Genomic DNA, 27875 nt, shown 5'->3' on the forward strand with positions numbered 1-27875 from the left:
CTACTACTACAAGAACTCCTACAAAGTGTGACATTTAGTTTCCAGATTGCCTGCATGTGTGTTTAAGTAAGTAAGCAGGAACTAAGCTGCAACATGGTATGAAATACATTTGGTTGTGTCTTGTGTGTTGGTGAAGCAGTGGCAGAGTTAAATAAGCGTGTGTTCTGGTTCTGGCAAAAAAATGAGTGATGGAGCAACACATTAACATCAAGTTTTGTGAAAAGTTAGGCAAACGCTCAAGTGAAACACCGCAGATATTAATTGAGGCTTACAGTGCTGATGCTATGAAAAAGTCGAATGTCTTTGAGTGGCATAAAAGATTCAGAGAGAGTTTGGAAGATATGGATGACATTTTTTTTATCCCAAGGGCATTGTTCCTATGAGTTTGTTGAACAAAATCAAACAGTGAACTAGCATTGTTATTTGGAAATATTGGTGAGGTTACATGAGGCTGTTCATTGGAGAAGACTTGAAGTTTGGCCTAATGTGTGGGTGTTGCGTCATGACAATGCCACTGCTCATGATCCAATTGGTATACAGGAATTATTATCCAAAAATTTGATATTAAAGTTGGACCATCCACTATATTCACCTGATTTGGCCTCGTGTGAATTGTGGGTATTCACAAAATTGAAGGGTACTTTGAAGGGCCAAGATTTTCAGATATTGCCAACATTTAGGGACATCCGATGACCATCCTGAAGAGCATTCCAGAAATGTTTAGATGTATTAAGTGTACTGGTGTGCAAAGAGATTTCTTTGAAGGTGACAAGAACAATTAGTGTGTAGTAAGTAAATGTAGTGAGTGTGTGTGCCTGCTCTTTTTCAGTGGTTCATTTCACCATTCCTTTATCATTGATGTGGTCCACTGTTATGATGAAGTGCCTGTTCTGTATTTGTATTACTTTCCTTAGTTACATATCAAAGTTTATTATCAATAAATAAATACACAACAGGGCCCTTGAAATGTCCTACTTTGAGTGAAGATAATGTAATATGAGGACTGTATCTAGACCAGGGTTCAGGACAGCCTGTAGATGGGCAAATTAGAACAGCTTGCAGATGATGGTACTTGGTGAGCAGAACTCATATTAGAAAGGTAGAAGAATTTACAGGACCCAGTATTGGATTGGATTGTAATGCAACACCTGACATCAAGGATGAATCTGGTCTTACAGAGAACTCCAAACTCTATTTACAGAGTTTGTGGTCACATTATTAATGGAAGAATAAAAATCTGTACTGCCATCATTATTGCAGCCTGCCACCACAGGGTACCACAGGTAAAGAGGCAAAAGTTTCCAATCCTAATTTTATAAATGAGGCACAAGAAGAGGATTTCAATGAAGAGCTGGTGATTTATGACAAACAGCACTAATTTTTTTTTCCCAAATTAATTATTCAAAACTTACTTTTTGTTACTTAGCATTATGATATTGCAACTATCTCCCACCCATATACATAAAAAGCAGAATTATGATTAGCTAGGTGAGATGGGAAGTATCTGTCAAAGAAGCTCAAGATACATGATGTAAAAATCTACAATCTCTGCTGCTCCTGATGATCTGACACTTCAAATGGTACAGTTTGGAAGAACAATGGAAGATGCTAGTCACAACCATTACATGGATAATTATGTCTCCTGACCTATTTCCTACAACAGCTTACTGTGACAATGTTTGACATAACAAAAGGAATGCCCCAAAATTTTTAACTCAGGGCCCTGAAAATAATTCAGACATTGTAAGACTTGAGGTTCTCACAGCGGTGAGTATGAAGATATCCGTCTTCTGGGTTATTGCGCTGTGTAGTCTGGTCGATGTTAACCAACGTTTCAGAGGTCATACTGCCTCCGTCATCAGGGACGGAGGCAGTATGACCTCTGAAACGTTGGTTAACATCGACCAGACTACACAGCGCAATAACCCAGAAGACGGATATCTTCAATTCAGACATTGATTATATATCATAGCATTATGCTGGAAAGATAAGAGTGGGAAATATATCACACCCATCTGAAGCCAAGGGAATTTCTGTTAAAATTATGGAATGCTCTGAAGCCCCAAGAAGCGTAAAACTATGTCCATCATACATGAACTATGCTGATGCAAATGACAGGAAGGCCGATAGTTGCAAAATTTCAAGGGAACAAAAGTCTCTTTCTTTCTTTCTTCCTCCATACATTATTTCCTTATACAGAAGGTTTATGAAGTAAAATGGCCCACTTGCAGTTCAGGGAATAACTTGTTTGTGGCCTTGTCTGTGTAGTAGAAGACAAGAAGACATGGCTGTAAGTGGAATACAAGAGGAAGACGAAGTCCAACCTCATCCCAGATCTCCATCTGGATATAAAGCACATGAAACATGAAGCAATGTGTGTATACTGTTGTGAGGCCTGTGTGTTGGAAACTGTACCAAGCAAACCTGACCCTCAACTTGCAGATTTTATCATGGGGGGAGAAAAAATCGAACATCATGTGGGCGTGTATAGCAGGAATAAAGAATTCCACAGCTGAGGGGCAGAATGGAATATGGGTCATCCCAACTGTTAATGAATCTGAGTAAATTAATGTTTTACGAGATTTTAATTCAAACAAAATATTTTAAGGTAAAGAACAGAATTTATGAAGTTTGTAAAGCACGAAATAAACTTTGTAACTGCAAATGGCCTCAACAATACACAACAAAATTGAAACGTTCTGGAGCCATTTCAGTAAATGAAAATTGATGTGTATTGCATGCATATTCTACCTAATCCTAGCATTATGAATGTGCATGAGATGGTAGTCATTTTACAAATAGAAACAGAGTCCAGTCAAGAGGATTGTTTGATGCAAGGGAAGATAATTTTGCCCTGATTATTGTTTTTGATAAATTGTGTAGGGGTCTTTCATACCATAATTTGATTATTTTAATGTTTCATATTTATCCAAAGTTCGAAAAATAGTTACGCTTGGTTCAGAAAACAGAACATGGCATATTTGCTTCATATTATTCATTTGTATTTTCGAAGGAGTAGGGAAATTAGTTTATTGAGTAAAGAATTTTCCATTAGTTGCCAAGAATATTAATTAACTGGCTAAAGTGCTCACTTTAAACTCAGCTTTTCTTAGAACATTTATTTAAAATATACAAAATCATGCATACAAACAAAAGTATTTACACTTTGAAAAAATACTTAGTGCCAAACGCGTTTCGACCTCAAGAGGTCATCATCAGTGGCAAAAACCTTAATTCATTTGTCTGTCTATTAAATCATACAATTCATAAGACAATGGTTTGTTTTAAAGCACCGAGCATAAAAAGGTCGCACTTTATAAAACCGCATTTCATGTAATACCACACTGAACGTTTAATTGCACATGAGTTGGTGCATTATCTATACTGACCAACTTCGCATAGTGTCCGGTGGCCAAAGTTGGATTGGAACAATCTAGGCACAGGCAACGCAACCACGACTCACCGTAGACCTACAACGCAAACCAGTGTCGGATGGGGAAAACTGCGAAGCGATGATTTACAGGGAGAATCCAGTCTTTCTTTGTGTGCTATTGAATGCTATATAATTACGTTTAGACTGCAGAAGTAGCGCGTGGGGATTAAGGTTTGTGCCTGTATTTTTTTTATAGTTTCTTTGGTTCACAAAATACACTATATGAAAATGCCATCAAATCTGTCGAAATTAAAAGGGGGAAGTGATTTTAGTTGCACTGTACATGTTAAGACAGACTATTTGACGTTTTGCTTTCCCTTAACCTATATATATATATCTTCTCCAGTGACGTATCTGAAGTTTGCAATTATTTTCCTCCATTGTAAGAAATAGCATTTAAGTCTATGAGTGAGTTTTAAATCTTGTTAGGTCAAACAAGCACTTTCTTTTCGTAAAGAATCGGATGTGAACATGTTGGTATTAATTTATGGTAGAATGTTATTACATGACATATCAAATTCTTTCTTTCTTTCAGTGACAGAATTTCCACTGCCACTTCGATCTTCTTCGGTGCTAATAACAGAACATTAAAAATGAAAGTATGCAGTTCTCATTGCACTATTGGTTTGTAGCCATGCGATTAATAAGTGTACGGAACCTCTGCACTTTTAAAAATAAAAAAATGTGATTACACGTAATCAAGCTCATTATACACTTGATACTTGATGTTGGTCATACGGATATTGCATTCTTGGCTCTGTGGACTGCAACACGCCACCTGCATTACGTTGAATAACTGTTCTGAAGGAAACAGACCGGGGGAAGAATAACATATGCTGGAATACTGTGACATGGGAGTGTAGTTGAATATGTAATTGGGTCACCAATTACAAATCCCATTATCTGGTTCGAGTTCAGTTGTCAGTGACTGCTAATGTGGAATACATTTCAAGCTTAGCAAGATTTCAGTAGAAAGTATCAATTTTCATTAATTAAAATCGGAATTGGAGAATAGTTCATTAATAAAGATCGATCGTTATCGTCATGCCTGGTGATCAAGAAATTATTAAGAAACAAAAAACGGTAAGTACAAATTAAAGGGCTGTTCTGAGCACACAATCCTTTTCATGAAATCTTAATTCTCAAATTGTTTATACATCACTTCATATCCAGACAATATCACCTACTTTAGGGGACATTTGTCATGCACATCAAGAATGTAAACATTAATTTAAGTATGAAGAAGATCTGTTTTGTTCCTTGGCATTTGAAGGTAATAGTGAGGTCCTGTCTGAGACCCCCAGAAATTTGCAGAGTAGCTATGTCATGTAAGCATATGTATTATATCTGGCCAAATAATATATCTTGAGTTCCATGTGCTTTACCACCTACTGTAATTGACCAGTATAATAAGCATTAATTCACTCAGGTGTGTTAAAATGGAACGTGTTACAACTTTTGAAATAAGTATTCATGTATACGTGAAAAGTGATTCTACAAGAAAAGGTGAGATAAAATTCAGAATGTTTCAGTTTGATATTGAAGTATTCATAGAATTGTAAGTTAATTAATACAGGGTCATTATTGGAATGTATTGAAATGTTGAATGCTCACTGAAGAGAAATTGGGTGAAATTAATGCTAGCCTTGAGCATGCTTTGCAGAAGTCCCTCAGATGCTTTGCACAGGACTGACAGACAGCACAAACTGCCACAGGACTTCTTAAACTGAAAAAGAATAAGATACCAGTAGCACATGAATTGAAACCATCTAATCTGGCTGACAGAGTGAATTTTTGGTGCTAGTAATCTGAGCAGATCGATGAAGATAACTTCCAGTATCTGGTGTAATTGGGATATTTTATGTTTAATGTCAGTAGGCTGCATGTTTATTGGTTCTGCTATCAGTACAAATCTCTGTAGGCCCTGTGAGATGATGGGCATCTGTCTATTCTGCTTGAGAGGTTTAGCAATTAGTGGGTTACACTAAAATAATCTCACTGTAGTTGCGTTGGTATAACCATAATATAAAAAGTGCCAGGAAGTACTCAGTTCAGAACTGGAAGATTTATAACAGTTTCATTAAGTTTATATATGTTATGTGAATTGAAACGTACGTCACTTTGTAAAAAAAAGCTTAGAATGTTCCAATTATACAGCTAATTTGTTTTTGTTTTTCATGGAGAAACAAGCTCAGCCATAAAATAATGTCTTTTCATACTTACATTTGTGAATTTTTTAAAATACTTTCAGAGCAATTTCAAAATATGATTGCACAGGGTTTTATTTAGTTATGACTGTCAGGAACGCCCGAGGGAATGCAAAAGGCTGGACTGGATTGCTTTGATCAGGTGCTTTGTTTGGTAAGAATCTGAACAATATATAGATAGACTCTTGCACAGGTCAGCAAATAAACAGGCATAGAAGGCCATTACCTCAAAATTAACAAGCTCTAGGATAACTACGTAGTGAATCATTTAAAGTATTCTAAAGATTTAAGTACTGAATACAAAAATGAGAGGTAGAAATACAACACAAAAATTATTCTGGTTGTTTTATTTGTTTATGAGCTTTAACCACAGGTCTAATTTGTCTCAACATGGACTTATGGATACTGGACATCTTACGAAATATATCAGGTCATGAAAACATCCCTTTCAAGGGCTAATGTACTAATTCATGTTTTGTATAAGTAATAGGTATACTGTAAGGAATAAAAATGTTTGTAAAGTATGTAAGACTTGAGGTTCTCACAGCGGTGAGAATGAAGATTTCCGTCTTCTGGGTTGTTGCGCTGTGTAATCTGGTCAATATTAACCAATGTTTCAGAGGTCATACTGCCTCCGTCATCAGGGCGATGAATATATATTCGTTGATTAATATCGACCAGATTACACAGCGCAACAACCCAGAAGACGGAAATCTTTCTAAAGTATGTGTTTTTTGCATAGACATTGTTTATCCAAAGTCAGATTTGAACACAGAATCTTTAAATCAGAATTCCAGTGAAAAACAGATTGCAGAAGAATGTGAGAATTTATCTGTTTCCCTCAGCACAAATAATATGTGGTGTGACAATTAAGTTCCTAGAATGCCTGCACATATGTCACATTGAGTAGCAGGTCAGAAGTAACTAAGTAGCGACATGTTATGAAAAGTCTGTGGTTGTGTCTTGTGTGTTGGTGAAGCGAATAGGGCAGTAGTTATACAAGTGTGTTTTTGTCTCGGTGAAAAAATGAGTTATAGGTTGTCGGATTAACATAAGTTTTGCGAAGAGTTAGGCAAAAGTTCAAGTTGAACTCTGCAGATATTAAAAGAGGCTTACATTGCTGGTGCTATGAAAAAGTTAAATGTCTTTGAGTGGCATAAAAGATTTAAAGAGGGTCAGGAAGATGTGAAGACAATGTCTTTTTATAACAAGGTCATTGTTTACTGTGAGTTTGTTGAACAAGGTCGATCAGTGAACCGGCATTGTTATTAGGAAATATTTGCGATGTTACGTGAGGCCGTTTATTGGAGAAGACCTGAAGTTTGCCCCGATGCTTCGATCTTGCATCATGACGGTACCTGGGAGTTCTTGGCGAATATATTGATACTGAAATTGAACCATCCACCATATTCACCTGATTTGGCCCTGCATGACTTTTGGCTATTCCCAAAACTGAAGACTACTTTGAACAGGGCACACATTGTTAATATTCAGGGACATGTGATGACAATCCTAATGAGATTCCAGAAGAGCAGTTATATTATAAGCAGTGGAAACACTGACTCACTAAGTGTGTTGGTACTCAAGGAGACTACTTCTAAGGTGACAACAGCCATTATTATGTAAGTAATTAATTACTGCTTTTACGAGGGTATTCCAGGAACTTAATTGAGAATGTGACACTGACATTTACTCTTTGCTCATTAACATAAGTTACTGAACAGCATGTGCTTACAGACAGAGTTACACATTCTCTGTCATACAGCTTGGCGATTGATTACCCCCCCCCCCCCCAAAAAAAAAAAAGTTTGGTGAAATTAACTATGAACTGCTATTAATATTTCTCAAATCTAAGAAACTGTATAGTTTTTAACACTAAGCTGCTACATAAACAACCAACAGACCCTCATGAGTATCACACCAATGGGCATGTTCCACAAAAGTGTGAACTAATATTCTACAATTTACAATTTAGAGTTCCTGTAAAATTCTGTTCTACAGATAAAGACGAAATACTAATATTTATTGTGACATCATCAGAGTACATAAATCCTGGAGTTTTGTGGAACTATGGAACTTTTCTCTGAAAATGACTTCTTACTAGAAGAAAAGGAGGGGCTTAGATGTAACCATGTGGCAGATAATAAAAACCCGGGAGAAAATGGTACTTCTTGAAAACAATCTTATACCCCTTTGACTTTTCTTTAGATACCGCCATGCTTTTGCTTCATCCTTGTAGGTTATGCACATGGAGAGATGCTGACGTCCAGTATCATATTGTTCTTTGAACTGATATTAATTGTTAGAGAATTTGTTTAATTTTAGGGTAGTGCCTTGGCCTTCAATTTTTTTTATTGTTTTGCTGTAGTAGGCGAGTGCACAGAGAGGGCGTAGTTTTAGGGCCACCAGACACCACTACCTCGATGTAAGCATCGGGGCATACTCTTCCAATTCGTTGTGCGGTCACGTACAAAATCGCCAGTCCTTGGCTTTGGCTCCTCTGAGACATTCTTGAACCAAAAAGGCAGAAGCCTGGGAAGAGCAATGCTGCATCTGGATGTAAGTGCACATTGAAACACCTGTTGGACATAAATGTACAGAGAGACGAGGTTTGTCAAAAGACTGTGCTTAGTTTATTTACTATAATGCAAAGATAACACAAAGACAGATTCGGACTCCACAGGGAATCATGAAAGATAGGGTTTTGGTTCTGCTTGATTTGAGAGATAAAGTCAGAAGTCGTCAAACTATTGGTGATGAGACTAGATGGTCTGTATGCGGTTACATAGCAAGTTTCCCAAAACAATGTAGTCGCTACAGAAAAAGTAAATCAGAGACTGTGTATCTGAGTCTTGACTTAACACTTCAGAAGATGTGTAAATTGCATGAGGAACAAAATGCAGAAACAAATGTTTCAAAACATATGATGATGTTTTTAGGTCAGATTTTAATCTTAGATTTGGTGTAAATATTGTGATGAATTACATATTGACCTCGCCGCAGCAAATACTGAAGAAGAGCACAAGAAGGTTCTCCTACAGAGTCACCTTGATGATGTAAAAGTGAACTTGCCTACAAGGCATTAAAAGTTGACCAAGACAAAACAACTAATACAAATTTTGTAGTTTAATGTGTACATTTGTAAGTCCTGTTGTGTCCTACGCTTACACACTCAATCATGCTCTATCAGAGGCTTCTCTCCTGTTATAATCTTCCTGTGCATAACCTTGGTGCTGATGTAACAGTGAATCTATGGCATGAGTGAATTGGTAAGAGGATCTTCATCATATTTATTCTTCAGTATATTCTTGACAGTTTTCACCTCTGATAGCTCAGAAGAAAGTGGGCACATCAGGTAGATGCACAGGCTAAAATAATAACTGCCACTTGTTGGCTGTTTGCTGGTGTTTTATTCAGTTTAGTTTCTTCACTGAAATTCACCAGAAGTTCCTGTGTATAGGGAACAGCTTCCTGTCCTTTGATAGGGACTTTGATTGAAATGAGGAAGAAAGTTTCATATGTTTTATCACATCGGAGATAAGTGATTGCAGAGTCAAGAATAAATAAACCTTTCACTGTTGTTGAAATAGAACAACCACATTTCAAGGACAAGATCCTTAGAAATTACCCAGGTGTTGTGGTTAAGGTTCTCTGCAGATGGTCCTGCCACAGTTAATGTAAGAAAAAGCCACAGCATTGTACAGAGTCATGAAGCCAAGGAGAGGAAACCACCAGGACCAGTTTGCAAACCAGAGGATTGCTTGTTCTGTATAATGTGACGCTTCTAATACTAAAGGAAAGAAAGCCAATCTGTTTGATATGTGAAAGTGTATGCCAAATGAATACCATGATTTTCATTGGCCTGTCCCCACTGATGAGTGACCGTTTCATTTCACTTGATAATACATAATTTGTCTTTCATTACTCTCTGCAAACATTTGGTGTTTGTGGGATAGTAGTAAAAATGTGCAGTACGTAATAATTTCTTTGTGTGAGGTGAAATATATCATTTATTATTTTTGTGTTCTCTCTTAATTTGTGTGGATGAGAGAGAGTTCTGAGGATTTTCTTATATTGCCACATAGTTGACTTTTTTGTATAGGGTAAGTATAACAGCCCTTTGACTTTCTGTAAAAATTTGTGTTCTGAACACTGAATTGTGTGTTAAATGTTATGTACACACAAAAATTAAGTTCTTGTGTCTGGCAGAGTACATAGGCTCTTACTGTGTACTGTTATTCTTATAATCCAGTATGCCCTGCGTAATTTGGTTTCTTTTGTTAGATGAATAGTAACATTTACTGTTTTGTACTCACTGTAAGGAATACTTGTTATTCTTAAAGAATGTACACTACATAACTGATTTCCATGCTGGTGAAAAATATCATTGATTTCTACTCCTAAATACATGGTCTGTATAGAGAAGACTTTTCTTACATTAAAATAATGTGGATTACAGAACATTTTTTTCATTATGTACTGTGAAGTATGACGATAGTCATTGTTCTGTCCTCCCTGTGAACATATAATTTGCTTCATTATGGTTTAAAAATAATTATGCTGTACATTTTTCTTCATGTTACCAGCTGTACAGCAATTTTCAACTGGATTGCAGTATCTTTTGTTTATAATGTCATAATTAATTACATTAAATTACTGTTGTTACAAGTAGATTTGTAACTGCTGTAGCTCTTGGAATCTGGAAAAAGAAGTGGATTTTTACATCTCAAAATAATTTTTCTCATTTCCCCCAAAATGTAAAGAAGCACCATAAATTGTAATTTGACAGGAGGCTTCATTTCATGACAGCTAAGATGCCAAAATGTAGAAGAGCTTCAGTAGGCCATTTCATTTTGTAACAGAACTCTACATTCATGTACGTACATGGAATATTTGTAGCTTTTTCAAAGAAAAGTGTGTTTTGAAGGACCCTTTCCTTGCTCCATCTAATGGATATTAGAAAATAAAGATTTGTTAAATCAGTTCACACACACATTTTTACTCAGACAGGGGATTAAGTTGCTCTAGAATACTAGAATTTCGAAAATTATTTGTTTTGAATTGTGGTGAGTGAGTGAGGTAGTTAAGTTTCGTACAGATGAATAGTAGTTAACTTTTTACCGACCGAGTAAAAACACTGGTGCAATCACTCCGCCGTCGTTGTGATTTTCTCGGTGGAAGATAGATGGCGGTAGATTGCAACATGGCCGTTTCCAGCCAATAGTTTAGGAGTCCGATCTGTATTTATCTTAATTACGTTAACTGTGCTTACTAATATTGCTTTCTGCGAAATGTAATGTTATAACTTGTATTAGTCGTTCGTGTGTGGGGATTAAAAAGTTCGATTCGCAGCATAAGTGCCCCAATTGCGTTCTTTTATAATTTTCTTTGTTTTTCATGTATGTATAGCTAAATGAAAGTGTGATATTCGGCGGTCGTGGTGTTTACGTTGCTCGGGGATTGTTTAAGCTTTTAGGGGTTATGCAAACAAGGACAAAGTTGGTTCCGTCAATCTGTTTGTATCTGTTTTGTGTAGCACGTTTTATCTGCAGGGCACAGTCGGACAAAGAACAACGGTAAATGTTCCGCATTTGTTTGGGGGCATTTTACTTTTTGCAGGATGCAGGGAGTCAGACCTTTGGAAGGAGATGCCCGCTCCACTTCGCCTCACTTCACGTCCCTGGGCGGATAAAAGTCGTAGGGAAACCAATTTAATAGGACACGAGGAACGTGCTCACATTGTTCTGAAGGTTATTTGTTAAACATGTTAAGAACGTGTCACTTTGGAATAGTGTAAAGCAGCGCTGTGATTGATTTGGATTAATCCGCTTTCCACAGAAAGGATTTGTATTGAATGGTACATATACTGCAACCTTGAGACGCGATACGTTATTACCTTACGTGCTCACAGAATTGAGATCAAAGTTCAAGATAAGGCGTGACAGCATTGCCTGCCCTTATTGCGCTCGAATTCCGCGCGACACTAATTAAAAAAACGGTAATGGCGAAAGTGTAAAGAGTCAGTTCGAAGTGTATGATTTTTGCAACAGTGGTTCAGTAAATGAATACTGTTTTTCAAAAATAATTGTTATTGATTTCACTCAGCCTCACAGTTGATTAATTTTTCATCCATTTTTTCCATCACATAATACAATTTTCCGTCTACCTCTCAACAGAACATTGATTACAAATACTTTTCACCACATCTTGTCTCCCATGTTATCAGAATTGAAGGGTTAAGTTTTGTACAGTGAAACAAATGAAGGTGTGTAGCTACAGTATTTTGTTTTCTATGGACAACGAAGCAAAATAATTGCGAATTATCTGTTCCACTGTAAAACGTGCAACGAAGAACTCGGTTGCTACAAAAATGTTTTTCTGTGTTGTGCTGTCCTGTGTAGGACAGAGTTGTACTGACGTTCCGTCCAATTTATTTTTGATGTGTTGTTACATATTTGTTGCGTTCAGTGAGGGAAACGTGAACTTGGGCATTCTTGCCAACCGCTGCTTTTTTTTTCGAGAACATTCCTTCAATGTGGATTCGGTTTCACTGCTCCGCGATCATTTTCTTCTCCGGTAAGCCCTCATAGTTTTGACTGTACGTGTTTTTTTTTTCTACAGAGGCCGAAAGCACAGCTTTCTAGCCTGTCGTCGTTGTGGTCTCTTGAGGTGTGGCAGTGGTCTCTGTGACTAAGCAGTTTTGGTTGAGTGTATTAAGTTCCTGTGCGTGTGGCTGCCATGGCCTGCCTGTCCGACCGTCAGCTAAACACCAAATCCGGTTTCCCCGATGTTTGGTAAAGTCGGCGCATTAGTTTTTAGCCGGTGGAGCTGGCGGACGAGCCTAGTCTGTGTATCTGAGGTGGCACGGTTAGCGTATTTCTTTTGTTTGGGCTCCTCGGTGCAGTCAGCAAAAGAGACTCGCTCCTAGCCTTCCCCTTGAAAATTACACCGGTCAAAAACTACTGCGCCGACTATACTGCGAGTCTATACTAATTTTTATGTCGTTTGTATCTTCCTCAGTTTACCTGACGCTCAAATCAAACCTTCATGTAGAGAAACATCGAGTTCCTTACAGAACTCTTAAAGTAAAGATTTACAGTTCTACAAATCTTGTGTTGTTTAGGTACCGAATTCCAAAAATATAATCCGACAGCAGAATATAATTTAGGTCGTAGGTTAATGTGTTGGACCGTTGGTAGACGGTTATACGGTCGAATCCACTCAGATCACATTTTAAAATATTGATTGTAGTTTTAAACATGTTAAAAAACTATTATTTTTAGTTTGGTTTGGAAAGAACTTTGGTGCGCATTCTGTCCAAGGTTGATGTCAGAAAAATACCCCGTCGTCGCGAGATTATAACTGACTTACAAACATTTCTAAGTATGTGCATGACCTATTTTTTTGGGGGGCCACTAGGTCATGCCTCACTTTATTTTCGGATATCGATAAATGTAAACCTGTTATAACCATTTATAGTCTCTGAGAACATCTCAGAAGCTGCTCGTAGCCCCCCACAGAGTATCCTCTCAGTATGTTGTCGAAATTGTAGGAGTGTTTTTTTCTATCGGCATTAAAAATCATCACGCAAGAACTTTCGTGAAAACCCAACATTTTAGTTCAGAAAGGAGACGGGTAAGTTTACGTAATGACAATTAAGATAAAGGCTCAGGCAAAATTATGATAGTTCCGTGAGACAACGTTGCTCTCAGACCCGTCACAATGGTAAAATTAGAAGAAGAACATTTAACAAGCGTCTTACGCAACCTTTTTCGTTGTTACTGGATATCGATACACCTGGCTCAGGGCTGTGTCACACAGTTTTTTTTGCTGATATTTAATATTAGAACACCATTATAATCGAACAATATATACATGACCTTGCACTTAATTCCTTCTCAGACCCCATACGGCTTTTCGTTTTAGTCAATTTTTATTGCATAACAACAGAATTGAGATAAACTTTACATATCCTCCAAGGACGTCTTCCATAAGTAACTTACAGGAACATTCCTTTCACAATATTTATTCAAATATAGTGGTCGCTAAAGTATTATAAAATCAGAATTGATTTTATATTGCGGGAACCGAAGGTTCGCACTATACTCTCTCACTCATTGGTACAGGATTTTCTTTGTAAAGCCAATTGCATGCTCGGCTTTGAACCCGAATGTTCATCACCGTGTTTACAAAAGCACCATCAGACTCTATTCTGAGCTGGTTGCATCTAGTTTTCTCCACCGATTCATAACTCCCTAAGGTCCATCTTAATGTTATCCTCCCACGTACGCCTTCCCAGCAGTCTCCTCTCTCCCTCTTAGGTCCAAATATCCTCTTCAACATTCTGTTCCCAAAGACCCTCAAGGTGAGAGACCAAAATCTTTTGGAAAGTTAAAACCACAAAACAGAGTTCTGCCGTGAGAGCAGTAATTTGCAACGTTGCAAGACTTCACATGCAGTTAGCTGTAATACTGCTGCTAAAAACTGTATTAGCTTTAAGTACTTAGGAGTACTTATTCGCAGTGATCTGAGCTGGGCAGATCATGTAAATTATACACTAATTAAAGCATGGAAGGCTCTCCATTTCGTAATGTGGATATTCAAAAAGCGAAATAACAATACGAAACGTTTAGCTTATACGTCGCTAGTGAGACCGATACTTGAATATGGAGCTGTGTGTTGGGACCCTTACAGGGAAGGGCAGGTAAGAGAGCGGCTTAATTTGCAAATTATACGAACGAATCTGGTTGGGAAACATTGGTACAGCGTAGAATGATAGCCCGAATGTGCGCCTTTTTCAAAGCATACATGGGGGGCCGGGATTCGAAAACGATAGGGGATAGATTACTAAAACCATTCTACCTGGACAGGGACGATCATAGTCAGAAAATTTGGACTAGGAAACAAAGAACGGATGTTGGCAAATATTCCTTTGTAAATAGGACCATAAGAAGCTGGAACCAATTACCTACAGGCATGCTAGAGTCTTTCCCCTGTAAATTAGGCACCTTTAGAAAGAGGGTCAGAAAAGTAGTTACAAGCTAAGGGTTATTAAGTGGGGATTAGATGGTGATAAGGGAAGTGAAGTGTCTTAGTCTCGAAGTTCTTTGGGATAAAATTTCATGTACTGAGGTCTGGCTTTATATTTTACTCTAAAGTATTGTGATTAATTAATGGATGTGTGTAGGGTGTTCTATGGAGTGTATTTGTTTATATTATATGTATTTTGTTGTAATTGTGTAGTGTAAGGACCACTGCCACCAGGTGCAAACCCAATTTCAGTAAATAAATAATAATAATAGTGATTCATATAAAGTTGTACTTAAATGCTTAAGGTTTCTTTTCATCAGTAGATTCGTCCGAAGTAAATTCCCTCACGTGCACGACGATCGATTCCAGAATGTCGCCTCGTGCAGTCTCTTGATTTCTTGTTCCTCTAAGTTTTCGTCTCGTCTTACACAATCCATTCATGCGGAAGCCTTGATTCATGAGTCAGAATCTGGATGTGTTAGTTTCAATGTGTCACTCTTCTACACCGCTTTTGACTTCATCTCTGCCGGGCAAATTCTTAACTTTTGTACTGTTGTTTGTCTATTTTAACTAACCGCAGGAGCTCCGCAAATCTGAGAGGATGCTGGCGTATTATCTGTTACAAGGACAGAATCGGGAGCTTCTCAAAACACCTCTTAATTAATTTCGTTGTCGTCAGTGTTCGATTTAGAGCGAAAAGTCACATTACCCGCTGGAATATATGCCCTGACGACTGAGCCAGCATGAGTCGACCGCCTCTACCGACAGTCACATGAACCATGGTTCTAGTTGACCCAATTTTCGTCTAAGTTGTATATACGAGGTCTGTCAGCTTATCTAATTTCGTGCATTTTACCAAGACGTGTTGACAGTACAGCAACAATATCGCTGCGTTCCGTCCACCATCACACTTCTGCATTTAAACCCAAGCTGTTTAAAATCCTCAGCATATACGTTCTTGGCAGATGATCCAGAAGTGGTTTGCCATTGCCTTCTTCTGTGTGTGAATGGAGTAATTGTTGGAATGCCACTGAGAAACCGGGGAAGCCCCCGGAGGAAAACTCCGTGTTGCCTAGACCACGGCCTTGCCCAACACAAGTTATAAATTCGGGCACCGCCGGGAATCGAACCCGAGACCACAGGATTACAAGGACAGCGTTCTAACCGCTAGACCACCGTGGCGGTGCTCTCTCATATAGCGCGGCATATTTTGTACTCACGTCACCCGACTTGGTTTTCCTTTGTTGGAGATGTTTCCCTGGAAAGTGAAATTTCAATGTTCCCCGTGTAGTAAGTGATCTTGCCTCGCTCAACTCTTTGCAGGGCTCGTAGGCCGACGCCAGATGACGATGTTCGCTGCCGACACTTGGCAACATTGTCAACCGCGTAGTGACCAGTGTCGTCTGCTTTCTGCTCCTAGTTCCAGTAAACGAGGCTTTAACAGAGTCGGCGCGTAGTTACTCAGTTCCGGGGTTTTAATTTTGTACTCTGATGATGATGTCACTTGTAATTATTGGTGTGAAGTCTTTATCTGTGGAACAGAATTTTACAAGATCTTCAAAGTTGTAGTAAATTGTAGAATATTATTTCACACTTCTGTGGAATATGTCCCTTGGTGTGATTCTCGTGAGGTTAAGTAGCGACTTAGCATTAAAACTACAGTTTCTTAGATTTGAGGAAATTAATACCAGTTCGTAGTTAATTTCACTAAAAGTGTTTTTTTTTCGTGGGGGGGGGGGGGGGGGGGTAATCAATCTACAAGCTCCCAAGTTGTATCTGAAATTGATTTAGCATTGTGGAAATCTTACAGTAGATAATTTTGCTAATTTTTTATTCATTCACAGTATTTATCTCTCATTTCTCAATATTAATTAAGTCAGATGATTAATAAATGAAGGAAAACAGTGAATAATAACTGAAACGGATGTGATGTTAATTTATGAAATGTTTTAAATAGTGCAAATTAGTGGGGAATTACAGTTTCAAACAAACATTTGAGTAACGTAGTGTTTGGAAACACAGCTCTTCGACTGTAACTCATATCAGACACGCGTTTAGAGCAGATTACCAACTAATGAGAAGGAAACCCTGTTGAAATTCAATGGACACTGTTTTGTTTCGTTATCCCTTCCATTCTTTATCGTCTTCTATCTCTTCTCTCATAGTCTTTTTTTTTCCCCTTTTAACTTCTAGCAAAAATGGCAAATATGAGCCATGCTACGCTATATTAACATTTTCAGCAATAGATACTCATATAAATAATGGATAATTGTAGCGGCAGTTCTAACTAAAACATTCTGACATCCGGCGTCACTGCTCTCAAGTTTAGACCAGTGGTATTCAACCTTTTTTTGTTCGCGTACCCCCAGATATAATTTCTCTTCAACTTTGTACCCCCAAAGTTGTTGGTGTATAATTCATGTTATACATAGTATATAATCTACATCTAAAATAAATTAAATAAATTACATTACTGATTATTCAGTGTTTATCATAAAATAATATATATATTTTTTAAATTTCACTTACCCCCTAAGATGTCTTCGCGTACCCCCGGTGGTAAAATAAAACCCCCCAGATATAATTTCTCTTCAACTTTGTACCCCCAAAGTCGGTGTATAATTCAAGTTATACATAGTATATAATCTACATCTAAAATAAATTAAATAAATTACATTACTGATTATTCAGTGTTTATCATAAAATAATATATTTATATTTTTAAATTTCACGTACCCCTAAAGATGTCTTCGCGTACCCCAGGTTGAATACCACTGGTTTAGACAACATAACATGCCTTAAAGCAAGCAAGCGTCAAATTAGGTTATCTATAGGTAACACAGATTAATTCTGAAGTGAGTAGGATGTTTCCGTGACATTTATTGCGTCTGGTTTGCCATTCGGTGATATCAGTATGAATGAACTGTCGCGTACTATAGTCGGCGCAGTGGTTTTTGGCCGGCGGAGAAGCTAGCGGAGCTGGCGGGCGGGCCTACCCTGTGTACCTGTGGTGGCACGGTCAGCGTATTTCTTTTGTTTGGGCTCCTCACTGCCGCACAAGAGACTCGCTCCTAGCCTTCCCCTTGAAAATTCCACCGGCCAAAAACTACTGCGCCGACTATAAGCAGCATTGAATGTACAGTGAAGTTTGTAACGCTTGTGATAATTGCCATCTCAACTTTAATTTCACCGCCCGAATGAAGTCGAGTGCATTATAAAACTGGAAGTCAGGATGTGACCCAGTATACCAGTGTCAATTAGCTGCCATTTTAAATTAGTCTGAGATCATAACTCGTATTCGTCTCGATGTTCTGCTGTTGTTCAGGCTTCACGTTTCAACCATTTTCCCTTCCGTTGGTAGCTTGTTATCGTGCAGGAACACATTGCAGCCTTCCAAGTTTTTACCAACGTTTCGGGGAACCTGTGGAGTTTTCCTCCGAAACGTCGACAACCACAAGACTACAATTCATATTTACACCAGAAGATGGCTGTTTTCTGGGTTCTTGCGCCGTGTAGTCTGGTAGTTTACCGACGTTTCAGAGGTCATTGCTGCTTCTATCATCAGGACGATGATGGAGGCAGCAAGGACCTCTGAAACGTCGGTAAATTTCTACCAGACTATCAGGGCGATGATGGAGGCAGCAGAGACCTCTGAAACGTCGGTAAACTTCTACCAGACTATCAGGGCGATGATGGAGGCAGCAGAGACCTCTGAAACGTCGGTAAATTTCTACCAGACTATCAGGGCGATGATGGAGGCAGCAGAGACCTCTGAAACGTCGGTAAATTTCTACCAGACTATCAGGGCGATGATGGAGGCAGCAGAGACCTCTGAAACGTCGGTAAATTTCTACCAGACTATCAGGGCGATGATGGAGGCAGCAGAGACCTCAGAAACGTCGGTAAATTTCTACCAGACTATCAGGGCGATGATGGAGGCAGCAGAGACCTCAGAAACGTCGGTAAATTTCTACCAGACTATCAGGGCGATGATGGAGGCAGCAGAGACCTCAGAAACGTCGGTAAATTTCTACCAGACTATCAGGGCGATGATGGAGGCAGCAGAGACCTCTGAAACGTCGGTAAATTTCTACCAGACTACACTGCGCAACAACCCATAAGACGGTCTACAGACTCGGCGCAGTGAAAACCTCAAATCGTAAATATTCACTGCTTTGAAAATTCCAGGTCTCGAGCGCCCTCTCAGAAACAACGATTTAACCTTCAGGGCAGACACGGGTAGCCTTTCGAGCGGGATATAATTTCTCGTCGTGGTTGCTGGCCGCTGTATTACCACCAGCTTAAAAGAAAATTAGATCCGAGGTCGAGGCTAGTGTAATGGTTCACCAAGCATATTGATCTCTCCACGTTAGAGACATTACGCACTTCGTTTCTTCTTTATTTCTTTGTTTGCACATCAAACAGACTACTGTCTTGAATTAAACAAAATGCTAAAATATTGTAAATCTTTAACGCGGCCCGCGGGCCTTAGCCTTCGTGTCAACTCTGCTACAACGCGTGCTATCTAAAAAAGTAATTCAGGTCACAGGCTTGAAAAGAAATATCACGCTCTGTGTGTGTTTGCCTTAAGGTCAGCTACTGGCAGAGACATCTACCCCCATAGTCAAGCTGTTGGTTGTCATACTGACAAATTTGGGTATGCATTTTATCCTGTTTTCCTCTATCCAGAAAATAAATGGTTCTGTGACTGCTCTTGAAATAATGTATGGTAACTGATTTTAATAATGTGAAGTTTTGCTAATCTTATATATTTTTATATATTTTTTTATAAATTTTTATATATATTTTATTTTATTTATTTTTATATATTTTTTGCTAATCTTATATATTTTTATATATATTTTATTTATTTTTATATATTTTTTGCTAATCTTATATATATTTTATATATATTTTATTTTATTTATTTTTTATATATTTTTTGCTAATCTTATATATTTATATATATTTTATATATATTATTTTATTTATTTTTTATATATTTTTTGCTAATCTTATATATTTTTTGTATATTTTTATATATATTTTATTTTTTATATTTTTTTTCTAATTTTATATATATTTATATATATTTTATTTTTTATATTTTTGCTAATCTTATATATTTTTATATATTTTTATTTTATTTTTTTATATATTTTTTGCTAATCCTGTTTAAGTAAAAGGTTAAACAAGAACACGAGGTCGGCATGCAGTCTAATTAGCTTTTGGTTTGATGGCCGGCAGTAATTAACCATATAAGTACGAAATTGTCCCAACTCCAGTCAGCGCGTGGCGGCCATATTTGTTACGTAAACTTGGTTGCGGTTGGATGTGAGTCGGCCACGAAATCATTTTGGTAATTCAGCATTTACGTAATTGTATTTGCAGCAGATTTAATGCAGTTATATTAATTAAGAAACAGAACAGGCAAGTTTTATATCGTATGGGCTGTGCGCATCCTTGACTGTCAGTCCGCGCGTGTCTTGTACAGACAGCGATGAGAGAATACGTACAGAAGACGCCATCATATTCGCTTTCATGTATCCGCGTCTTTTCTGTCGGAAAACAACTTAATGTGTGGGTGACGTCAAAGTTTTAGGAAACTGATAGCGAATCTAGTATTCCTTCAAAACATAATTTACCGACAAAACACTAGCGTTAATCTCGCACATGAATTATCAAAATAAATGTAATTATAATTACTGTTACAGTTTTTACCAAAAAACACCGGTAATTGTAACAGTTGTCGGAATTTTCGTGAACAATATTAGGCTTCGTGTCTGTCCGTCTGTGACCTAATATCAGATTCAGTCTGGCTGAATCGATTTTGACGAAATTTAATATTAGAGACTTGTGATGAATCGTAAGACGAAAATGATGTCTGAATCGGCCAGTCAGGGGTATTAATTTATTTGTGAGACCAACAACAAGTTTTTATAAGATGGTATAGTTGCGTCATATTGTGAAGATATATATTTAATTAATTATTCTTGTCCGTCTAATCACAATTTAAAATTTAAAATTAAGATATTAAGATAATTAAAATATCATGTGATGTTCCATATCGAAATATTCGATTTACATTTAGAACATCTTTTTCTTACGACATGTTTCGGTTCTAAATGTAAATCGAATGTTTCGATATGGAACATCACATGATATTTTAATTATCTTAATATCTTAATTTTAAATTTTAAATTGTGATTAGACGGACAAGAATAATTAATTAAAAACAAGTTTTTATTAAATCTCGTTTGATATCCATATTATGAGAAGAAGCTTTAGATTAAAGTTGTTGGCATTTTACCATCAGTACATTTTTCATGCGATGAGCTGTTTCTGTGGAGTACCTATCTCGATTCTTTTCTAATATTAACACATCGATTTATCGTTGATTGGAGAAGAGTGCAGTATTTTGACGTGAAAACGTCTTTAAAATCGATGCCGGGTGTGGGAAGGCAATCGCTCCCAAATGAGCGACAGTTTCTGTCGAAGTAATTTCAAACTTCAATAACTCGACTAAAAATAGACATAGCGTCGCCATCTTAGTCTCGTTTTAAAGAGGAAGGATGAAAGTTTATGCCAGTACCGCTCCGACATTCGTGGCGGCCGGACGTCGAGAACTGCGCACGCGCAAAGTGAACACACGATTTTCCACTTTCCGGATTCGACACGTGTCCATAAACGGGATCATATCTCAGAGACTAATTATCCGATCCGAGTGAACCAAGTGTTGTTTTGAATAGGAGTGTATATGTTACAATTCATCCTGGCCTCTAAGTGTGTATCTCAAAAAATTAAAAAGATACGAGGCTGTGAATTAAAAAAAAGTTTGAAAATTTCCCGATTTTATTAAAACCAGAATTACAAAAATGTTTAATTTTAATATACTATACACGATTGACGTTTTCACGAAAATAACTATCAATTTTTTCTGAGTGCATAGTTACTTTCCGTCCAGATGAAATTCTTGCACTCCACACAAATTACCGGATGAAGATTTCTAAACGCTCTCTGTGCTTTGCTCGTCAGAGCTGAAACTGCCCGCGATAACACTAATAAAATTTTCCTGAATAATCATCCGTATCGCCCTCTCTTTCCAAGAATCCCGCCTTTATCTTGTCCACTTGAACGCAGTTTGTATTTTTGAAAACTTGACTTCGCGTAACGTTAAGATATCGTTAATTTGAAATATTATATTTTTAGTAGTGATAATTCTTTTACTCTTCCGGGAACAGTCCAGTCGCGTTCAGTTCCGGGTGGTAGAGCGCGTCAATGACGTAGCAATTTATCAATACAATACGAGGTGCGATCGGAAAGTTTCAAGACTGCGCCTATAAAATCCCGTACACTTATCTCAGGTATTAAATTCATCCATCACCCTCGAAGTAGTTCCCCTGGGAGTGAACACAACGATCCCAGCGCCGCTGCCAAGCCTGGAAGCATCCCTGGAAATCTTTATTTGTCAGCCTGTCAAGCACCATCTGCGATTCTGCCTGAATCTCTTCTATCGTCTCAAATCTCCTTCCCTTTAGCTGAATTTTCATCTTTGGGAAGAGGAAGAAGTCACACGGAGCTTAGAAAGGAAGTTGGGGTCGGTTCTTGCAAGATCTTTGAGCTGACAAACGATAAGTCGATTCTGCTTCTGGTCCTCAGACAGGATGCGTCGCATGTGGAGTTCTTCCTTTAGAATCAGCTGACAGGTCCCATAGCCTATCCCAACAATGTCGCACAAGTCGTTGATGGTACGACGTCGATCTTCGTGAATGGCCTGCCGAATCTTCGTAACATTTCCGGGCGTTGTTTTCGAAGATGGTCGTGCAGAACGCTCGTCATCATCGACAGAGGTTCGGCCATTTTTAAAACGTGAATGCCACACAAAAGTTTGTGCACGACCCATTGCGGACTCCCCAAATGCTTGCTTTAGCATTTCATAGGTTTCCGTAGCCGTTTTGGCGGGTCTTTGGCAAAATTTGATGCACACGCCATTCCGAAATCGCAGGAGGGTCGGTGTAATGCACTACCAAAACGCCCGTAACTAAGAAACAAATGCTAATTCGATGATGCCGGCTGGCACACTGATTCACTATGAATGTAGGCCGCACCTCTTAGCGGCAGAAGCTAGTTCTACATCCGGTTCGCCCTCTATTGACACAGTCTTGAAACTTTCCGATCGCACCTCGTACTTCTACTTATTTGATATATTTTCTTACGGAGCTATTGGATTGCAACAGAATATTTGTTCCCAGGTGCCACTCAGCGATGTTTTTCATCATAAAATTGCATTTGGAACAAATTCATAGCGAGGCGTGGATAAAGATGAGAAGTTGTCCTTTGCTTCGGGGCGTCTGGTGATCTTGTAGTTGTCGTCAATCCACGATGTTGAGAGTGAACGCGTTACACGAGTGTATGAGTCATCAGTATACACAAATGTTTGTCCGGTCAGCCGATATTTATTTGTTGATTGCAGATAATGAATTCGTTTAAATCCACTTGGATCATATTTTTTCAATAATCGTCATTGATTTTCGTGACTACAGATGCTGCCAGTTTCGTCTTAATTTACCAATGATCGGCACACAGTTTACGTCCAAATGTAAATTGTTAATTAGTCATCTTATAGCTTCTGTATCGAAATTCTTCTTATAATATCTCTCTTCTTCATTGAGCGTGAAAAATTGTGTTCCTCAACTTTTATCTCGTGAGTCGTCAGTTCATACAGAAATTCATTTAACCTTTTAACACGTTAAATCTTTCGAAGATTTTATGTGAATGAGTGTTTTTGAACTTTTCCCTTAATACATTTCACAACATTAATTAATTTTCCTCCAGACTTCATTTTCTTAACTTGTATAAATTGTTTTTGCACCAAATTATCCACAATTTCCAGTGGAATTCGAAGCCAGTCTTCTGGCTGCCATTTTGTAAGTACTGGGCGCCTTTCTGTGCACTTGGTAAATGCTCGGCGCAGAAGACAGTCTTCTTCACAACCTGTGCCCCACTGGTAACGTAGATCGGTTTGGTGAGTGTTAACAATAATCAGGGTCCCCGTAACTCCAAGTATGGCTTTGACAATTGTTGTGTTCTACCGCGTAAAGAATTATTTCTGAATCTGATTTCGCTGTTCAAAGGCAATGAATATGAAACGTATATTATCTCCGTGGCCGTGACAAAGAATGAGGTTATAAAAACAAGAGAGAAGTTCTTTTACTGTGGGAAGTTTTTGTTCAAATTGCTGTGACAGTACGAACGTTCGTAATTGGCAGTACTAGAAAGAGACAGAAGTATTGGACTAGTCCGTACATAAGTGTGTCACTAGCGTTGTTCGCTGCTAGTGAACAGCGGAAGCTTTCTGAAAGCGCTTTCTTGCAGAAGTCAGTGTGAACCGAGTCCATTCTGTGAACTGGGAAGCTCGAGAATGATCGGGAGTCGTTATTCTATCTACAATCAGCGAGGAAAGGTATTTAAAATAATCTTTTCGAGTTCGGTTGTATTTCAGTGAGAAACAGACCTCAGAACGTTTAGATATTTCCACTTTCTCACATGTCAAGGAACAGCCCTGGGAGTCATTGTGAAGACAGAATCTAGTCTCTAATAGATTATTTTCCTTACGCCTCGTAGCTTACGAGACAGTTAAACAAAAGGAGTTTTATGATTAAAACTCTGCATACCGTGTAGTGTATTAGAATATAAATATTAGCATAAAAACAAACTGTTTAACTATAAATGACACTAGTGCCAAACGCGTTTCGACCTCAAGAGGTTATCATCAGTGGCAAAAAGGGGGAAATTAATTTATAAAAATCTCAAAAAAATATTGTTTTTAAACAATATGAAGGCGCGTAATATAATACACCAACTCCTGTGAAACAAATATCTAGTGAAGTGTTACTTATTATGATTTTGTAAAGAACTCACCTTCATATTCTGTTTAAAACCATATTTTTTGAGATTATATGAATTAATTTCCCCCTTTTTGAGACTTGAAGTTGAAGTAAACAGTTCGTTTGTATGCTTAGTTTTACGCCATTGGTGTGATTTTGTTAAATTATTTTATTGGAGGTACTTGAATAAATTTGTCGATGTTTCAAAAGTTGGTTGGTATTCACGAATGGAAAATATGGAAGAATTAACAGACATAAAACGCCAGAATTGTTACATTGTACGAAATCTCATAACTCGTTAAGATATTACCTGTGTTTGCAGTTAACATACTTGATCGGCCACGGCCAATCCGTTAGTTAAGAACTTAGCTGTTTAAAATTTCAGTCAACGCTGGCATATTTTGATGGTAAAAGGAGCGGGGTGATATTTTTAAAATGCGTACTTTGTAGTTTTACTTGCGACATGTATTTGTTCAGTGTTACTGTACACAATTGGAACGCAGATACAAAAAAGCCGAATTTTTCGTGGTAGGCTCCAAATTCTGTCACCGGAAGCTAACATTTTGTGCGCTGTCAGTTGCGATGACGTTTTGTTTGAGTAGCGGGCGGGAATTTGAACCAAAAAGACAAATGCACAGTGAATGCCAGTCTGTATTAATGACTAGTCATGTGCGCGACCTATTTTCTGCATGATGTGTTTGGTCGGCATTGGCGCAAGGCTTTCGACTCTTATCAAACGATAAGATTGGCGCTGCTTTGTGACATAAATTGATCTCTGTCTGTCTCAGTAATTCGGAAGAAAATAGTGCAAGATATTGTCTATGCTTTGAGATGTTTGGATAAATTCTGATTTTGAATATCGCTGTTCACAATGAGTAATCAAAAAGAATGTCACTGGGTTTCCGGTCAGTAATCAGTATTCTGACCTTGCCTCTGGGTTTACCTTGAGTAATATGTATCAATCAAGGACGTTAGTTAAACGTGATTTCGATGCGGATTAACGTTTATGTACGAGGTGCGATCAGAAAGTTTCAAGACTGTGTCAATAGAGGGCGAATCGGATGTAGTACGAGCTTCTGCCTTTAGGGGGTGCGGCCTACATTCATCAGTGAATCAGTGTGCCAGCCGGCATCATCGAATTAGCATTTGTTTCGTAGTTACGGGCGTTTTGGTAGTGCATTACACCGACCCTCCTGCGATTTCGGAATGGCGTGTGCATCAAATTTTGCCAAAGACTCGCCAAAACGGCTACGGAAACCTATGAAATGCTAAAGCAAGCATTTGGGGAGTCCACAATGGGTCGTGCACAAACTTTTGTGTGGCATTCACGTTTTAAAAATGGCCGAACCTCTGTCGATGATGACGAGCGTTCCGGACGACCATCTTCGAGCACAACGCCCGAAAATGTTACGAAGATCGACGTCGTACCATCAACGACTTGTGCGACATTGTTGGGATAGGCTATGGGACCTGTCAGCTGATTCTAAAGGAAGAACTCCACATGCGACGCATCCTGTCTGAGGACCAGAAGCAGAATCGACTTCTCGTTTGTCAGGAGCTCAAAGATCTTGCAAGAACCGACCCCAACTTCCTTTCTAAGCTCCGTGTGACTTCTTCCTCTTCCCAAAGATGAAAATTCAGCTAAAGGGAAGGAGATTTGAGACGATAGAAGAGATTCAGGCAGAATCGCAGATGGTGCTTGACAGGCTGACAAAGAAAGATTTCCAGGGATGCTTCCAGGCTTGGCATTGGCGCTGGGATCGTTGTGTTCACTCCCAGGGGAACTACTTCGAGGGTGATGGATGAATTTAATACCTGAGATAAGTGTACGGGTTTTTATACGCGCAGTCTGGAAACTTTTCGATCGCACCTCGTATTTTTACGAGATTTGTTTTGTTTCTTGTCTTGTTTAACAACGCTTTATTAACTGCATAAGTTACATTCCATGAATGAACGGTTAAGCCAGTTTTGTCCACATGTCCAGGCAGTTTTTTTCCCCCCCAAAATAACGGAGAAGCACGTAGCACCCGAGCTACGGGTATGATTTGGAAAAACCTCGATGAAGTAGGCGTACACTGGATTCTGGTTTGGTTTGGTTTGGATCTTTTTTTTTTGAAGGACATTGCAAATTCGCTAACTGTTACGTAAATATTTTGAGCATTCGATCAAAATTTCGTGCATGATCGAAGTTTAGCCATGTCTATTCTACTTTAATGTAAAACCTTCATTTTAAGTGTCTCTTTAAGGACCTGAAATACATATTTGGATTATCTCGCTAAGTGTTTACCTGATTTCTGTCGTGAATAGAATTTGTCGGTATTCATAAAATGAACGTGTGTCTTAAGGCGGGTACACGCCAAGGTGAGAAACATTTACGAACAAAAAATGTCGTATATTCTGATAAAAACTTATTTTATGAAGCATTTAATCTGTTTAATTGTCGTCCACGTGGTCGAGTTTTGACGAATATTTAATTATTTTCAGCGCTGCGTAATCTGTTGAGTAGTGAGGTGATTAGAAAGGAAATTAAAAAGGCATCTTAAGCCAGTTGTGATTGGAAAACTTTGCATGGACAATGGAATGGAATTTCGAAATTTCACAAGAACAGTTGCATCATATTTTATTTTGATATCGACTCTGTTTTCAAAATGTACAGACATTCACCAGTCGAACAAAAATCTCTTAACAGTAAATTAAATTTCCTTCTATTCTTTTATTTTCCTTAGCTCCTAGATTACATCCAAGAATAGTAACCCTTTTATCTGACTTCTTTGCCTCAGCAACTCACGTTGATATTGAGCTAGAAGAGATTTCATTTTCCTTTCAACAAAGTCCACATCAGCTTTTATGTGGAAGGACATTCCTTGCCCTCCAACCTTCGTATGATTTTGATTTTGTAGTCTCTTGGCATGAATTTACATAAATATTCCCGAAACTCCTATTCCTTCATTACATTTAACATTTGTTGGACCACTCGAAGACACGAATAAACCGCTTAATTAAAATATTTAACGAAAAATGTAGTTTCTTAACTGAAGATTAAAACTACGTGAATCAGTTAAAAAGATACTGATACACTACCTTTACTTATTACTAGGAGAAGTTTAGATATTTATTTTCTTAACAATATACGACGCACATAATAAGTAGACGAATACTTTTCACTTTGTAGTTTATCTGTAGAGTCACGGTGGTCTAGCGGTTAGAACGCTGGCCTTGTAATCCTGGGGTCTCGGGTTCGATTCCCGGCGGTGCCCGAATTTATAACTTGTGTTGGGCAAGGCCGTGGTCTAGGCAACACGGAGTTTTCCTCCGTGG

The 27875-nt window shown here is 38.2% G+C and overlaps 1 protein-coding gene across 6 annotated transcripts in view; it reads left to right on the top strand.

Annotated features, from left to right (window-relative positions):
- The first annotated feature begins 3989 nt into the window (after window positions 1–3989).
- The window catches only part of Papss (3'-phosphoadenosine 5'-phosphosulfate synthase), a 55155-nt gene continuing 31269 nt past the window's right edge, over window positions 3990–27875 (top strand). For 2 of the 6 annotated variants that reach the window (XM_087347423.1, XM_087347425.1), the window contains exon 1: window positions 8170–8199. In XM_087347423.1, coding sequence (XP_087203549.1) covers window positions 8185–8199 — 15 coding nt within the window. In that variant the 5' untranslated portion in view covers window positions 8170–8184. Of the gene's footprint in view, window positions 4517–8169; window positions 8200–23977; window positions 24134–27875 lie in introns of those variants that run through there. The other 4 variants (XM_087347422.1, XM_087347424.1, XM_022062183.2 and 1 more) reach the window with 4 other exon arrangements.

The sequence above is a fragment of the Zootermopsis nevadensis genome, unplaced genomic scaffold (genome assembly GCF_977971745.1).
Source record: "Zootermopsis nevadensis isolate Lab colony 2312 unplaced genomic scaffold, Znev_1.0 Znev_ptg000011l, whole genome shotgun sequence".
NCBI lineage: Eukaryota > Metazoa > Arthropoda > Insecta > Blattodea > Termopsidae > Zootermopsis > Zootermopsis nevadensis.